The 18,554-nt window shown below is 36.9% G+C and overlaps 1 protein-coding gene across 20 annotated transcripts in view; it reads right to left on the bottom strand.

Annotated features, from left to right (window-relative positions):
- LOC105483348 (solute carrier family 4 member 10) overlaps positions 1 to 18,554 on the bottom strand; it is a 452,662-nt gene that overhangs the window by 2,113 nt on the left and 431,995 nt on the right. For 9 of the 20 annotated variants that reach the window (XM_011744188.2, XM_024793282.2, XM_011744189.3 and 6 more), the window contains 3 exons: positions 18,192 to 18,314; positions 9,179 to 9,246; positions 6,618 to 6,734 (listed from right to left, as the gene is read on the bottom strand). In XM_011744188.2, coding sequence (XP_011742490.1) covers positions 6,618 to 6,734; positions 9,179 to 9,246; positions 18,192 to 18,314 — 308 coding nt within the window. Of the gene's footprint in view, positions 1 to 5,697; positions 5,737 to 6,617; positions 6,735 to 9,178; positions 9,247 to 18,191; positions 18,315 to 18,554 lie in introns of all 20 variants that reach the window. The other 11 variants (XM_024793273.2, XM_011744183.3, XM_024793275.2 and 8 more) reach the window with 2 other exon arrangements.

The following is an 18,554-nucleotide window of genomic DNA, read 5'->3' as shown; positions in this document are numbered from 1 at the left end:
ATCCAGCATGGCTACAATGAGATCTGCTTGCTCAGACTTAAAACCCGTCAACCCCAAAGCACCACAAGAGCCCTTAGGCATTGCTCTCTCATGCTGCGAAGCACAGATAGACAGCAACAATTAAAATCCTCTGCACTCAGTGAGATAGAAACCAAGAACTGCAGAGAAGGGGATATTCAAAAACAGACAATAAACAACAAAAATCAGACATTTTTTAAACAGTTCCAGAAACATGCAAGATTAATACCATGGTCCTCATTTGGGCAAGTGACTCACTGATGATGGTTGGAAATGTCAGCCATGCCCCCAACTTAAGACAGCGCCAGCTCTAGTAAATGACACAAACAAGATGTCGCAGGAGGCATTTCTGGGCTCTGCTGCAAATGGCTCCTCTCTTGTGCATGGACTGGATCTTGACCTTTGATGAAGACTGTACCTTGACCAGGTTAGACAGACAGCTCCACTGGCCTGGAGGACAGGGTACCATGCACGCTGCTCTCCAGACACCTGTGCTATCTTTTTACAGACAAACCTTTACCCTGTACATCAGAGGAATGATGCTTCTCATAAAACTCATTCATTCTCAGATAAACTCATTCCCAAATGGCTTCTGTTTAATCTCACCCTCTCATTAACTTTACCAATGAGCAAACTGGTCATGTGACTCTACCATTTTTGTCTATTTGTCTATTTGTCCATTTGGTTTTTCCATTGTATAGTTTTCTTACTCTCATGCTGACAGTTTTCATGGAAAATTCAAATAATGTCATTACAGGGATGAAGTTCACACCATGTTCCAGAGAGGGCAGAAATGCTTTCTCCCTGATACTTGCAGCGCACAGCAAAACCTTCCTCATCTGAGGCTTCTATGTGATCCTCCCCACTGCTGACACAAAGGGCAGCCCATAGCCAGCTACTAAGGCCCTGGGCTGGACAAATCCATACATTTTTACTATTAACTTCGGCCCTTAATATAAATTTATGAAACACTTGATGATGGGCCGCACCCTTGGTTTTATAACTCTTCTCCAAGTAATAAAGTAATAAAACTCCATTTTTCTATTGGGACTCCTGTGCAGCTTTCTAAGTGGTCAATAACTTAGACACATTCTAAGAGTATGTTTTTTAAATTGTTTTTCCTCCAATTCAAGCTAGAAACAGCCCTTCTCAGTTGTCACCACCACCCGGCACCATCAGGTAAGAAGTGCCGGAGCTTCTGCCATCTGTGGCACGCTGCCAGCTCTGAGAGCTGGTGTGAGCGCGTGTCTATGGCGCCCGGGTTTGTGCCTGCCACACTTCTCAGCACATACTACTTACAGGTCAGAGCAAAGCAACTTTTCTCCCTTTTCTTTTCTCCTTCCATGAGAAAAGATGACAGTGTGCACATGATGTGTTGAGAGCCTTAACTCGTATTTTTAACTCCTCTATCTGTATGACTCACTTTCTTCTACTTTAAGTTCCTTTTATATGACAAGTGTCTGCTCTCCTGCTTTCCAAATTAACTTTTCCTTAAGCTCTACCTGTCTTCCAGTCTCTTCTGCCAAACAAAGTCAATGAAAAAGGGCAGCACTGGGCTGGGTGTTGGAAGATCTAGGTTCAGTTTTCAGAAGCTCAGAATGAGCTGCATGACCTTGGACTAGTTTTTTAATCTCTCTGAGACTTGGTTTCTTCATCTGTAAAACTGGTTTTGGACTAGATGGCTTCTAGGTTCTCTTGTAGTGTGAATTCCAGAATTCTGAGCTGGTATTCCCAATTCCAATGAACTCTTATTTTTTTTTTGAAAGATAGAATAACAGATCCTATCTGTAGGAGATTATAGGACAGAAACATACTGGTCTCTATACATGTGCAATTATTGTGTGCACAATACTTTGAAACGTAGGAGGTGTTCCACAACCTTTTGATAAATGAATGTGTTCCAAGTGGCACTATTAGTCACCAAGCCGTAAATAAAAATATTCATAATATCAATTTGATCCACAGATGTGCTTCCTCCTGATTCCTTGCTTTGGTGGTTTGGTTACAAAACGATAACCTATTAAAAGACTGGGGTTTTTTTTTTCCCTCTTCATCATAACCATAGTTTTGGTATCAGATTAGATTTCACAAACTATGAAGCAGAAATTTTATAACCAGCTCAAGACCTCTAGGATCTATTGTTCTGAATTACTTGTTACATTCACTTTTGTGGAGGTCAATCAATTTTAAGCTTTCATTGTAACAGGCATGTATTATGCATCTGTTATCTGTCATCGTAATAAACATACATTGCATATCTATTATATGCCAGGAACTCCACAATGACCTAGGAATACAAGATAGATAAGAGTGTCCCTGCCTTTGAGGAGTTAAAATTTAAAATATAAGGAAGTAATATTTTAAGAGAGGGCAAAAAGTGATGTGGTGCTAAGTAAACTATGAAACTATTACTTTTTAACGTCACTAAAATAGTGTTTTTTTGTTTGTTTTTGTTTCATTTGTTTGTTTTTGAGACAGAGTTTTGCTCTGTTGCCCAGGTTGGAGTGCAGTGGCACAATCTTGGCTCACTGCAACCTCCGCCTCACAGATTCAAGTGATTCTCCTGCCTTCGCCTCCTGAGTAGGTGGGATTACAGGTGTGCACCACCATACCCAACTAATTTTTGTATTTTTAGTAGAGATGGGGTTTCACCATGTTGGTCAGGCTGGTCTTCAACTCCTGAGCTCAAGTGATCCGCTAGCCTCGGCCTTCCAAAGTGCTGAGATTATAGGTGTGAGCCACCACACCCAGCCTAAAGTCGTTTTTATGAATAATATTTCCAAGAAGTCATGAGAGAGCCCAAGCCTAGGCAATCATTGCAAAGAAAGAGAATCTGGGATAGAAAAAGGTGGTGGGGGAGTGCAGGAGTGGGTGTTGGGGGGTAGAGCAGATAGTCCCAGAGACTAGCCTCTGTCACCAAGGCAAAGCTAAGTGCTGCTTTTCCTCACATTGCCAAGGACCTTCTCCAGACACACTGATCTTGGGTATGGGTTTTATCAAATGGATCAGTTGTTAACCTGTTCTGATGCAATGTGGTCATTAATGAGCCCTATTTTCACCAGCCCATTGAATACGCTGCAGAGGCTCTTGTCACACATATGTATGACATCACGATCAAAATTAGACATCCTCCAGATAAGACAGAATTTGCAGTTAGTTCTCAGATTCTACTGTCAGTTAAACTAGATAAAATATTTTTGACAACAAAAAGTGAATGATATAATTGAGAAAATATAACTTGGATTCAAAATTCCATGAAAACAGGTTTCTAGGCTTCTCTGACACATATTATAGCACAGGATGGAAAATAACTCAGAACGGGGGGTGTCAAAGGTTGCATGGATGCCAGCTCAGGACTCAGGAGATACAGACCCTAGTAACCTGCTCTTTGGGCCTCTTTTTGCCAATGGATACTCTACCAGTTACTCTACTAAAATTTACTCTACTAAATTTTCACAGCTCCTGGTCATGATGTTTTAAAGCCTTTAACAGATACCATGAAAAGGAAGTGGCTTTGGGAGCCTTATTAGTATCAGTGGTTTTAGAATTCTGTAAGTCATACACTTTCTGCCAGAGTTTCTACTGTAATGAGGATAAAAGAGATTAACTACCTACCAAGGATGTTTCTCACATGGAAAACCACAAATGCGATCACATCAAAAAGTAAGGAAAGCTGGATAAACTTTCATTCTACAATAGTTTGAATCTCACATTAGTGAAAATACATTTAAATAATAAGAAACAAGTAGTTCCATCTAAAGATAAAGGATAGTCTATTGAAAATTGGACCTCCTTTAAAGCACATTATATTGTTCACTAGAGTCAACCCATTGTATAAAGTCATCTAGATACATATTTTTAAAACAAAAAGATTTTTCTGGTGAAGAGTATCAATTGACTTTAAGGAGTAGTTAAAATATCATGTCACAAGACTTTTGCTAGAACCAAAGAAAAATAGAGGAAAAGTTTGGACTTTGAATCCATTTAATACAGGAAGAAAAAATTTTACAGGTTTGATTGTTTCAAATTTTCCACATATTGACCATCAAGGGCATTTTATTTTGAGCTCATAAGCCTGGATTTAACCTTTTTTTTTTTTTTTTTTTTTTTTTTTTTTGAGACGGAGTCTCGCTCTGTCACCCAGGCTGGAGTGCAGTGGCGCAATCTCGGCTCACTGCAAGCTCCGCCTCCCAGGTTCACGCCATTCTCCTGCCTCAGCCTCCCGAGTAGCTGGGACTACAGGCGCCCGCCACTGCACCCGGCTAATTTTTTTCTATTTTTAGTAGAGACGGGGTTTCACCATGGTCTCGATCTCCTGACCTTGTGATCCGCCCGCCTCGGCCTCCCAAAGTGCTGGGATTACAGGCGTGAGCCACCGCGCCCGGCAACCTTTTTTTTTTAAATCAGAAAAATGTCATATTTTTCACGTGACAAGTACACATTGCAATGGGCTTGAGAAACTGCCCTTATCATAATTCTGATTTTCTTCAAAAGTACTAGCAAAACAGAGAATTACTATGAGAAATATTTATCAGAACTGTAGCAAGGATCTTTGAGAAAGGAAGTTATAGCATGTTTTAGAATAAAATGTTACTTTGTCCTGAGCCAAGCAAAGAAATACATGAAAGTTTTAAAGTCCTATTAAGACAGAAAACACCAACCAAAAGCCTTTGAGAGGGAGCCCATTGAGTTATTTATTAATATATTATCTTCATTTGTAGTAAATATTAAAGGTGGTTGAGAGAGAGAGACAGAGAGAGAGAGAACTAATTCCCAGCTTCTGGGATGAAGAGTCTATACACCTGCTGTTTGTCTTGTCTTGTTCATACTGTTTGGTATAGAGATGACACTGAAGCAGCATGCCATTTTGGGGTGACAAAAACCAGCAATAAGAGATATATTCTCCAAGTCTAATGTAGCCTCTTTCTCTTGCCCCTGTTTCCAGTGATGTCTCATGAAGTGAGATACAGCTTGTCAGTTTGGAGGCATGGTGGTACATAATGGAGGCTCTCAGCTTTGTAATTTCTCTCTCTCTCTTTTTTTTTTTTTGACAGAGTCTCTATTGCCCAGACTGGAGTCAGTGGCACAGTCTCAGCTCACTGAAACCTCTGCCTCCTGGGCTCAGGCGATCCTCCTGCCTCAGCCTCCCAAATAGCTGGGATTACAGGCATCCGCCACCATGCCTAGCTATTTTTTTTTTTTTTTTTTTTGTATTTTTAGTACAGAGGAGATTTCACCATGTTGGCCAAGCTTGTCTTGAACTCCTGACCTCAAGTGATCCGCCCACCTTGACATCCCAAAATGCTGGGATTACAGGCATGAGCCACTGCACCCAGTGAGCTTTTCAATCTCTTAAAGGGACAAATTTAATTTTCCCTATCCATAAATTTGATGCCATTACTAACTATAGTTCTGTGAAACTTTTTGATTATACATGATGCATCTGTATAAATCAAGGAAGGAATAAAGTTTATTCAAGTTTCAGACTAACTTAAAGAGCTGAGTCGTTACAGAAATACCATCAAACTTAGTCTGCTACTGGACCTGAGCCCAACACTCTCCATGCCTTTTGCCTCCCCAAAACTCACACAGAGGACATAGACTGACCAGGTTTCTAGAAGACACCATTTAACATAAGGAAATGCAACCAAGGAATAGGTTTGAGGGAGAGGGTCTTACCTTTGGGGAATCAGCTTCTAGAGTGATTAGGAAGGGGAGCTTATGACAAAAACGTAATATAAAAATTAAGTAGAAAAAGTTAATTTAAGGTTACGAAAATAAAGGAACTTAATAATTATAGTAAACACTGCCCCAAATCCCTCAATCACTCTCTAACAAAAAGAGATATTAGCAAAACATACGAATTCCTTTTTCTTCAGATCAGCATCTAAGAAGACTGGGTGATTTGAACTCTTATTTATAAATCCTGGAAAACTCAGCTGGAAATCCTATGATGACTGTTGATATTTAGGGACACACTCTTCCCCCAGCATGCACTTAAAACTACCATCCACAACTGCAGGAGTTGTTTGTACGTTTACACACAGAGAAGTAAGAATGGATAGAACTTTTAGGAGTTGAAAGTTTTGGGATAAGAAGTTTAGGGAAGACTTTTCAGGGGGTTGGAATCAGGACTAGGGCTACACTAAATATAAACATTTATGCATATTTATAAAATATAAATATAAAAACACACACAATGCATATCAGTCTAAAAAAGGGAAAATAAGGGAGTGCAAAATGTGGCCAGACATCTAAAGGGGTCCTGGGGGAAGTGAGTGATGAGGGAATAAAATAAAATCATACTGAAAAATAGTAGGCCAAGATGAATGTCCAAAAATGTCATGCACTGTGACTCATTTCTAGCACAGTTCCCCCACCACAGTAATAGCTTTGGAGTAAGTTATTAATTTGAAAAGGAGATGTTGAAAAACATACCAACATTTGAAATAATTACAATTTATATCCACTTTCAGAAAGAATTTTCTGGAATATTTTAGATCTAAATTTGATGGAAACCAATATTATTCTTTTGCTTATGGTTTATGTCAAAAAACAACTGGAATTAGTATAAATTCTTATTATTTTAAAATCCAAACCTTTTAGAAGGAAAGCTTGACTCCTTATCTTTTGAGTTATCGGCAGTGATCAGAAGGTTCCTCCACAAGGCAGTCTTTGACATTTCATCAGATATATTGATCACAGATGGATCATCTCTAGACAGGAGTTTCCCCAAATGAAATAATAAGCATTACATAGTAACTGCAGTTTTTCAGTGACAGAAACTAAATATAAGAAAATCATGTATCTATGAAGAGCATTTTTCCCAATTTTTAAATTGTGGCAAAATACACACAACATAAAATGTACTACCTTAACTATTTTTAAAAGTACATTTCAGGGTTATTAAATACATTCATAATGTTGTGCAACCATCACCACCGTCCATCTCCAGAACTCTTTTTATCCTATAAAACTGGAACTCCGTACCCACAAAACCAGAACTCTCCATTTCCTCTTCCTTCCAGTCCCTGGCAACCACCATTCCACTTTCTGTCTCTAGGTTTCTGACTTCTCTAAGTGCCTCATATAAGCAGAATCATACAGTATGTGTCTTTTTGTGACTGGCTTATTTCATTTAGTATAATATCCTCAAGGTTCATCCGTGTTGTAGCATATGTCAGAATTTCCTCCTTTTTAAACCTGGATAATGTTCCATTGTATGTATATGCCCCAATTTGTTTATTGTACAGTATTTTTGATAATTAAAAATGAAGAAGTATTGAATATTTCTCTTAATTATTGAAAACAATCTGTGAAAAATAAAAAAATCTAAAGAAAATATGCTAGTTGTATGGATACTGATTTGGCCTGTGGTATTCTTAATTCATTTCAAATTACAGAGAATGGGTTCCACATGTCCATTGCTTAAACTCTTGCCCCTAACATCATAAAATCCAGATTACTTCCCTCCTTTGCTCAGACCTTGCAGTGGCTCCCAGTCACTCAGAGTCAATGCCAAGTCCTTATAATGGCCTAAAGGCTCTGTCCCCACCTCACTCTGATTTCACCTCCTGCCACTGCACCCCTGCTCATTCCTTTCCACCACCAATGCAGTAGCCTCCTGACTGTTTAGGAACACAATGGGCATGGTGCTCCCTGGGGGCCTTGTCCTTGCTCTTCCCTCTGCTCATCATGTCCCTTCACATGAAGCAACTCTGCCCCTTCTTTGTTCAAATGCCACCTTTTCATATGACCCTGATTGGTGATAGGTCACAAGAGAGGAACAAATGCAACTTTTCAGAGGAGCAAAATCTTGGGTCTCCCTCTCTTGCCCAATCTGGAAATGTGTTCTTCAGTTCCTCTAAACCCTCCAACTGTTTTGGTCTTCATAGAAAGATAGTTTCCTGGTAATTCAAAGCATCAGATTGACTACTTTCTTAAAAAAAGCATCAAGTGGAATAGACATTTTTCATGATATTATGTGAGGAAGAGTCTTCTGAGCGAAAGATTTTTAAAAATACTTGATTGAAGGCAGCTATACAATTTTTTTAAATGCAGCACTACTTAGATTGTTTCATATGCTAATATGCATTGTGAATCTTCAAACTGGAGTGCATTTTGGAACATTTTTTTCAAATTTATTTAACCACACAGCCCTTTTGAGAGTGGTACCACATGAGACTAGGTTTCTATTGAATACACTTGGAAATATGCTGGTTCAACTAAACAATCAACAGGATTTTAAAATTTAAATGTTGTAAAAAAGAAAAAAAAAGGTAAAACATCTTATACTTGTGCTCCCTCTTAAGTGGGAGATGATTATTTTTTTTTAAATTCTAGGGAATATGATTTTAGAGTCAAACCCTAAAGATCCAGAAAATTCTCTCCTATTTTGGTTTTTAACACCATGACAAATTCCCTTCTCAGAAAAAGTCTCTGCATTTTTATTGGCATAACCTGAAATTATTCATAAAGACTTTGAGACTGTAAAATTCGGCACTAATTGATACTTAGAATTGTACAAGAAAACTATTTAAACTAAACTATATTGAGAGGGAGACAGAGAAGAGAGAGAGAGGGGAGAATTTTGGGCCAAATGTTTGCAAATGTTTTCTTTATAACTTCAGTAGTTTGCTTTCTTTTGCTATGTCTTTGTACATAAAGATGAGCAAATTTTGGAGAATTGCATAAATATTTCCTAAAATGACTGATATGACTGAATCATTTAACTTAAGAAATAGATTATCTTTTTGGAAATTCCTTTTTTTAGGGGCAAATTCCCAGAGATAAAACATTTAATTGTGATCAACTTAGTGAATACCTAGGTCATTTATACCAGAAATGACCCTTGATCTGTCTTCTGGTGCTACTTTCTGAGAATATGAAAGGGATCTTCCATACACATTATAAAACAGGAGAAGGAAAGACTTCAGACAACAGCTTCCTGCTTCACTTCATGTAATGCAATTTGATTATAGTCACACACCTATTATTGGCAAAACTTAGTAGTAGCACCCAGGTTATCTAACTCTTAGTTCTTTCTACTCTAATACAAATTCAAGAAACCTCTCTGAGGATCTACACAGTATGAAATTCTTAAATAAATTATATAACAATGCATTACTTAAACTGATGTGTTTTTAAATTTATGTCTTACCTATAGTGTCCTTCCAATGGGAGTTGTACTGTGCCCTCATCTTCCATAGCTAGCATACTTTGTTCTTCCTGAAAAGACAAATGTAAAGTGTATAAAGTGAACCTGATGAGACTCCATTTCACATTAAAGAAGAAACACAGATTAATGTTTCATTATCTCATTAACCTCAAGACCTTCCACTCTGTTTGCATTTATTAATGTTAGCATAGGTCCTTTCAATAAAGTATCAGCTACCAAGAACATAAGTAATTAATGAGAGTCTCATAACACAAAGTAATTTAAATGCTAACAACAATCTCCTTCATGTCACTCAATAAAAAACATGTTAATTTCTAAGCATACTTTTAAAAAATTAATCTAATTTTCATAAGAAAAAAGTATGGGTGATATAATCAGTTTTATTGTTATAAAGGTGAAATTATATTCCTGGAATGTTCTATGAGGAGGGGTTGACGGATGTACTCAGAACAGTGGTTCTCAAACTTCAGTTTACATCGGAATTCCCTGGTGGGCTTGTTAGCAATATTCCCCAGAAGATCTGACTCCATAAGTCTGGAGTATAGAGGGCATAAGAAGTTCTAGTTCTAACAAGTTTCCAGGTGATGTTGATTATGCTGGTCTGGTGACCATATTTAAAGAACCACTACTCTAGAGAGTTGGAAGGAGACAGTAAAAGATATTAATATCTTCCTGTATGGATCAAAACACAGATGTGTCTTGAGAGAGGAGGAAATGGAAGGTTTGACTCCACTTGGATGTGTTTTAGGCTTTTGTTTCACACTTCAACTTTCTTCTTATAATGACAATATTCCATCTTTCCTCAAAGGGTGGAAATGATTTTTATATTCATACATGCATTTCTTCATACATAGCATTTTAAAACTAAATCTTTGGGATGAAGATAATCTTACGGCTACCATACCAAAAAATTCTGGTTTCGTTTTCAAATAATGTTATCATCAAAATTTTTCCATGAACCAAAAAAAGACAGTTATTCATAGATTATAGCTTTTATTTAATACATTTATTTAAAAATGGGTCAGTTCAGATAATTACTTCAGGCCATTTAAAATGTTAGAACTACTGGTTCTAACTCCAGAAATGGAATTTTAAGATCTATAAACATAAAAAATGAGTTGACCCGCTGCCCAAATAGAAACTGATGAAAGAAAATAGGGATGACCCCAAAGGCTCATTTCCTCTTTCAGTAGCTTAGCAGAGCTAAGCCGGCCTGAACCAGCTTCCGGAGACACCTTGATCTTTGGCTGATTTTATTATTCCCGGCATGCAAGACTTTTCCTAGTGTCCTTGGTAATCAGACCTTGATCCCCTCTCGGATATCCCATAGTCTGAATATTCCATGCCATATTTCTTGTTACCTAAAGAAACAAGTGTTTTCTAGTGCCTCTTCAGCTAACCTATGAACATACAATGCAATGTGGGAGCAGATCTCATTTCTCTCTTGGAGTACTCTCCCATGCTGGTCAAGGAAAGCCCCTCTCTCCTGGGACTTTGACTGTGGTGCATATGGAGTCTCTATGCCCGCTCTATGCTTCGGGATAATGGAGATGCCAGAGACTGCATGAGCTCTGCTACTTCCATGCTTAGAAGCTTTCCCCAGAAACCCTATGTTGTATTTGTTCTCTGTGAAGCTAATGGCATGTGCATTACCCTTTTTGGTAACTAATTTTATTTTCTCTCTTTGCTGTTCTTCAAGGAGAAAGTTTTCTTTTATGGCCTATCAAATGTATTCTACTTGTATATTGTGCCTATTCTCCTTGTCATTTGGCCACACTATCAGAACTAAGTCAAGGTGAACGGAGATTACCATTGGTTTGAAATCATCCATTCAGGCATTTTAGCAGAGCTGATCTGCAGCCTAGATTGAGGCTTGCCTTCAACTGAGTTAGTCATAATATATGAAATATATTACATACATAATATATCTTGTAGGCACATCCTGGCAGTCATGGGCAGAGCATATGTATCATTTCAGGTAGAAAAGGTTCCTTTATCTATAGCAAAGGTTATCTTAAGATACATGGAGGGACATAAAAAGTAGACACTCAGTGATACCAAAGGCTACATAAGCAAAGACAAGATGCAATTCTTTCCTTGGTTGCCCACTGAAAGGTGAAGCCTGGTATATGATAACATTTCTGGCTCATCAAGAGTAAAATGTCAAGAAGCAAGGTAGAATGGTTTAAGAAAGAGTAAAATGCAAAAAAAGCTGAAGAGAAGAACAGTGCTGTTGGTGCTTAGGTTACCTGGCAGCAGAAAACAAATGTTCAAGATTCAATCTAACAGCAAAAAATTGGACCAAAGCTTTGGGAACAATTTTGGTTTTTCTTCAGATGATTTTCCACTTTTCTCTCAAATTGCTTTCAATAATTATTTTGCACTCTGTGGCTTGTTAGCATGTGTGGGCTTTATACTAGTCATAATTCTATCCAAACAAAAACTCATCACCTCTAAAGATAGCTTTTCCAAGCCATGCTTATCTGAAGAGAAGGGTGGCAGAGCAGCCGCTGCCTTCAGTGCCAGAAGGAAGCTGGGTGGGCCCCGGAGCGCGGGGATGGAAGGCCGGCTGCATCCCGGCAGCACTGTGAGAAAGCCAAAAATTGAGGCTTTCTGAGGAGGAGCAGTCAAATCAGGCAGTAGCCGTCACGACAGCCACAACCTAGGTTATCTCAATCAGATCAGAAAAGAAAGAGACAGTGAGAGCACAAAGCTGAGTAGTTGACAGCTTAGAAGTCAGAAAAGTACCTTAAAACAAGTTCCATTCAGCTCTTAATTGTTCTCTGTGAAGCTACAACATGGGGAAGATGTTAAGGGGATGATGATGAAAGTTTACCCAAGAACCTTTGAGAGAGTTCACCAATTTAACTAGGGGGGTGTTTATGCTATGATTTAAATGTCATCTTTTAATTAAGATAGTCAAAGCAGTTTTCAGATATAAAATAAGTGAAGGACAATTAATGCTACATCCAGTACAGGGCAAGAAAACTGAGGCTTAGAAAAACAAGTCTACTCCAGAACAGTCAAATATTTATTGAGCATGTATTATGTGCTATGCACATAGTTAACAAGAATAATCATCCAGGGGCTATTAATTCATTCAAGGGCAGGTAGTCTGTTAGGTACTGGGTGTATAACAATGAAAAGAAAGCTATAAACTCGACTCTCAGAAAATTTAAGGGATCATTATGAAAAGTACCAAAGTCAGTACCAAAGGTTGTAGCAAGGAAGGAACTCTAGGTGGGAGGAAACAATGTAGGCCAACCCTAAAAGTGAGGAATAAATAAGATGTGTTTGCATGACAGTGAACAATGAGCCTGGTTGGAGCCAAAAGTCTGTGCTGAGTAGAGGCGGAAGAGATAAATTGAAGTCAAATCCTGGTGTGGTCTGATAGTAGGGTGTTATGTATCGAATTACATCATGAATTTGAATTGTATTTAGTGATAGCATTAAAATTATGATTCATATATCATGATACCTAACAAATAACAAAGATAGTTATCTTTTAATTACCTTTAGTGAAATAGGTTACATTTACAGCTACATCCATTTTCAGACACAGTGTGTATCTATGTAGGAGCCCTCAAATATTTTAAAGTACAAACAATGGCAGCAGAGACCAATATTCACAAGTATGCTTAGAGTGTTAGAGAGGGAAAATATTCAGCAATTTTAGAATTCACATCCTAAGAAATGGAAGATTCTTCAGAAATTGAGCTCAACCCTTTTATTTTGCCCAAGAGTAAAACAAAGTCTACAGAACATAGAAGTGTCAAACCATTTTCTTCCTCAGCTACTAATAGAATAGACAATGCTGCAAACATTACATAAACATATAATCTTTGAAAACCTCAAGTATTATTTTTATAACAGGTATTACTTATGATTTCCAATGGATAGAAGAGCCAATACATAAGACTAACAATGAAAGTGGAAAAGGAAAAATGGAGGGCCCATATAGAGTTTATATCAATACATAAATGTGACATATATTTTTCATCAGAATATTTGATCCTGTCTCTCTAAGTAATTACGCAAATTACTGTTAAGTAAAAAATTCTGATAGAGTATTCTTGTATTTAGAAGATTATATTTGATTCTGTGGTTTTAGGAAAGGACTTATCTCAAACTTTAGCACCAGAATCACCTGGAGGTCTTATTAACAGAGATGGTTGGCCCCATCCCCAGAGTTTTGATTCAATAGGTCTGAAGTAACGCCCAAGAATTTGCATTCTAGGTTGCCAGGTGTTGGCTGATGTGACAGTGGTTCTGGAACCACACTTTGGGCAACCACTGCTTATGGAAGAAGAATATGCTTGCCCCACCCTAAGATTCAATTAGAAATGGCATTTCTCTGTGTAATAATTTGGCCATGCTTTCCATATCCATAACCAATTCTGATCTATCTTAGCAGTAAGACATCCTCTGTAATTTGTTTGGTTGCACTTGTTTTTGATTGCTTTTATGTTTTCTTGGCCTTTTTCATGATCCTGCATTGGGATCACAGGTTCCCATTTGCCCTCTTCTTGTTTTCCCCTATAGTGTATATGTTAGAGTGAACCCCCAGTAAATCAAGAAGTATCACTAGCATGATCACTTCCACAGAGTAGAATTTCTAGGATTTATCCAACACTAACCCTCTTTCCTCCTACCCAGGAGCAAACATTCTGCTGGGATTTTCTGCCTTTAACAGTAAGTAGCCTTTTGTCAAATGTGTACAATGGCCTAGAGAATATTTAAGTAGGAAGGAAGGCATGTTGGTACTCTGAGCACATTTGGACATCCAGAATTTGATTCTGCAGTCTTCCCTTTACACAGAGCAATGTGCAAAATGTCAGGGTTCCAATATTCATTTCTACCCTGATTATAATCCTTTCTTTCTAAAAACTGAAGCATATGCATATGCATATGCATGAAGTACATGAAAATTTGGAACAGAAGCTCTGCGACCTTGGACTGGCCTGTGTAGCTATTTATTCTGCTTAACTCATTATTGAATTTTAAGGTCAAATGAATGTTTTCTCAGTGCCATAAGACCAGAAATGGGCTACTGATAGGAAAACCCTGGAGGCTAAAGGTACAAGCTTGTATCTATCATCAAAAGGACAAGAGGTGAGCCTACTTTAAATTCAAGTCTCAGGGAGCTGAGACATTTCTGCTATTTACCATCTTGCCAGTTCATGATCAAAGTTACTCAATTAATTTGAGCAATTGCAGAAATGCAACATTTCTGGAGAACTTGTCCATTTACCACCTTAACACACAATCTCCTAGAAGACTGGGCCTTAGTATAAGATGCCACGGTAAGATCACATCCTTCCACCGAGTCTGTAAGCCTCAAGAAAACAGAATACCAAGATCTGGGCAAACAAGTAGAAAATCAACCAGGAATTGAACTTTTAGTATAGTTCTTCCTAAATCTTCCTACTGTCTTTACTGACCATACTCTTTGAATACTAATTCTAAGCTAGAAAGTGAACCTCTTTAAACTTCCTTTTTTCTCTCCTGTTCGATGAAGAATTAGCTGTCTTTGCACTAGTCAGAGCTGTATTTTATTGTTCAATTATAGATTATTTATTGACTGTATTATTGGTTTTCTTGTTTCTTTCCACGTACTGAGGATCACATGAAAGTATCATCATATTAATCCATTTGAGATTTTAAAGATCTATAAACCTGCCTAGTTAATGTACTATGAGGCTTTTCCCTCTAACTTGGATATGAAGGATTTAGCAGTAAAATTGCCCAGTAAATCTTTAATCTATTTTTGTGTCTTTTCAGAAAGCATGAGTTCTAGGAAATTTACTAATATATAGTTACTTCTAAAATCTTTATCTTCATAATCAGAGAACAGTAAATGCCCATTAAAGTACAGTGGGTATATAACATAAAAACATTAGACACTGATTACATATGTTCTCTGCCCTATGAGATTCATAAATTCCAAAATGGGCATATGGCACACACACATATAAGTACCATACATGCATAGCTATGTGAGTGGTTCTGGGAAGTGGGAATGGCAAATTCTAATAAATTCACAATTATTATTAAGCTTGTTCTCTCCTATTTCACAGAAGAATAAAAGGAGAATCTGAAATTTTCTTTGAATTACAATCAGAAAAATATTAAACATTACATAATAGATTACATATCATTTTTCATTTTGTGAACTTCTAAAAGGCAAGAATATTTCACGGTATGAGTATGATCTAAGGAGAATACTGTGAAAGAGATGACTATATGTCTGGGGCTGTGTTCTTTTTTTTTTCCAGAAGCAATAAAAACAGTTAACAAAAAAAGCAGAAAAATGAAGCAAAATTACATTTGTAAGTTACTGTTTGAGTATAATTAATAGTATAGTAAGTGCTCACATAAAGTTGTTGATAGCTTCCTGGAGACTGTGACATTAAGTAAAGAACAAATAAAATCAATTTTACCATAGGCTGATTGATATAAACAAGAGTTAAATTCCTATGGCAATTTCTGGTGACAAAAACATCACCAAACTTCTAACTAAAGACCCAAAATGTTTTTAATATTAAACATTGAAATAAATGTGAGCTATACAAACGTAAGAAAAATTAATAAAAGCACGTAAGATATTGAATTAACAAATTTCTGGTGAGTCAGTGAATGACTGAGGTCATAGTGGGGATGGATCAAATCAAGGAATAAATGTTTGCAAAGTGAAAATTGTAAGGAGCACAACCTACCACCAAGCACTTCAAAAACAATAGCAATATGGCTGTGTTCACTGAGCATTTTCATACCAAATTGTTCTTGTACATTTGTGTGATTTTCGTATACTTGATGAATTTTTATTTTACAGTCATTTATATTCATTTATTCATTCCTTTTCCAACTCACTTATTCCAGTTCAAGGTCGAGGGTGGCTGGAGCCTGTCTTGGCAGCTCAGGGTACAAGATGAGAACTAAGACTGGCCAAGACGTTATTCCCTTGCAGCACACACTCACACACACACCCACATTCACTCACACTGAGCCAATGTAGGCACGCCAATGAACCTAATGGGCACATTTTGGGGATGTGGGAGGAAACTGAAGTGTCCAGAGAAAACCCACACAGATATGAGGAGAATGTGCAAACTCCATACAGACAGTGGCCCTGGCCAGGGATTTTTTTTTTCATCAACATTATTAAAAATGCTGTATTATTCAAGGGTCTGCTGTACTGACATTATCAAAAAGACTGGAAGGGAAGCTCATAGCCAAGAGCTTTTTCATCAAAATTAAATTAATTTAAACCTTCTTGGGTATTGTGTTTGATGTCAATAATTTTATTTACATCAAATACGGATAATTTAAGGTTTTAGTATTTCTGTGTTCTAGTGTCCATTTTATTTAAATTTAACTTGTGCCAAATTATACTATATTTTTCTTGAAGAGTATCTGAGGATGAAAGCAAACATTTACTAAAGCCCTAAAAAGAAATAGAGACTATCAAAATATCCTAGTCAAAGTTCTTTTTTTTGAGACGGAGTCTCGCTCTGTCACCAGGCTTACTTCTGCCTCCAGTTCAAGTGATTCTCCTGCCTCAGCCCCCTGAGTAGCTGAGACTACAGGTGTGCGCCACCATGCCCAGCTAATTTTCGTATTTTTAGTGGACATGGGGTTTCACCATGTTGGGTCTTATCTCCTGAGCTCGTGATCTGCCTGCCTCAGCCTCCCAAACTGCTGGCATTACAGGCATGAGCCACCGCGCCTGACTCAAAGTATTATTTTTTTTTAAAAGCACTAATATCTAAATAAGAATATATCAAATAGAGACAAGTAATAACAATTGTATAATATGATCTTTAGTGTTAACATTAATATTACTGGAAGTATGATTCTAAGTATTGCCGTCTACAATATTTGGAAAAATTGAAATATTCTTACAGAATTAAGACACATCATGATGATGATGAATCTATCTGTGGGAATCCATTGTCAGTGATAGAACACCATGTAGAGTAAGGGAATTACCAATCACACATTATGTAGCCATATTGGTAGAAATTTCTGAGAAAAAAACCTCATTTGATTTATGGCCTGATCTGACCTCACTAAATGACTAAGACCTCCGAAACATCTGCAAATGAATTTCCCAAAGGAAATAGGAAATATATCTATGGTTTGAGCAAATAGAAAGTTGATACATTTACTGACTACTTATAGAGAAAAATAGCGTAATTCTCATTGAATATTTTATTTCAATTTCATTTCTATTTATGTGAAAATTTTGTTGTGTTTTACATTGTATGGGCTCTTATTTTCCCCTCATTTACACTCTTTGTAATTTTTATACACTTAAAAAAATGTTGATTAAGTAGCTTTCAAAATAGACTCAGGCTTAGATATAAACTTTAGATATGCCATCAAACTTAAAATACATTGTTATACCATATAAAATAGAATAAAATAAATAAGTAGCCTGTAAAAATAAATTCCAGAAGTTTCTCCAACATCTACTCAATCTTAAATCACTTCAAAAGCAAATCAGATCAACATTTTTCCTATTAAACATTTCACCTATTTCAAGAATAAATAATTCTTCATTAGAATATTTTGATTAAAACTCTGTTCCCTAGGAAAATGCCAACAGTAATAATGTCTCTTCTTTTTGTTCTCACATATGTAACAACGAAACAATGACTGCACGATCATAATTTGGAAATAGTTAAGTATCAGCAAGTTTCTGCCATCCATGGGGGAGGAATCAGAAAAATGAGCCTTACAATTTGGAGGGTTAGTACAAGGTATTTCTGTATTTCATTAGGATTTGGTTTCCTCCTGTAAGATCTTCTTTCTCTCTCTGTTCACATCTTTATGATTTTAAACATTAAACTTCCAAACTAGTCTACTTGTGGTTATTAGTGATCACTGTCTAAAGACACAACTGTATAGAGATAAAAACAATAATTTAGTTTTGCAAAGAAATATTACTATGTTCCTTTTTTCTTTCTTTACGAAACATTGATTTTGCTCTTACTTCTTTTTCAGCATCTTCCAGTTTCTTTTTCTTACTCTCGGGCATTAAATCATCCAACCAGCTGAGTTCCCGCTTCGTGAACAACAAGTCCATCAACTTTCTTACAAATACCAGGGCTAACACCTGAAGTAAATAACAAACTAGTTTAAAGTGGAAAAATAATTAAAGCGAGTGGTGTAGATTTGCCGGTATGGTTTCTGGTAGAAACAATTTCTATTAGGCCTGAGATTAAAGTAAAAATTAAAGAGATATATATGTATAAAACATTATCTAGTCTTCTGCTTCCTTCATTTTCTTTTCTTACTACATCCCCAAAATAATGACTATGATTTTACCCAATATGAGAGTCAATTAAATAAGCTA

Source organism: Macaca nemestrina, chromosome 11 (assembly GCF_043159975.1).
Source record: "Macaca nemestrina isolate mMacNem1 chromosome 11, mMacNem.hap1, whole genome shotgun sequence".
Taxonomy (NCBI): Eukaryota; Metazoa; Chordata; class Mammalia; order Primates; family Cercopithecidae; genus Macaca; species Macaca nemestrina.
This window is presented reverse-complemented; position numbering and strand designations above follow the sequence as displayed.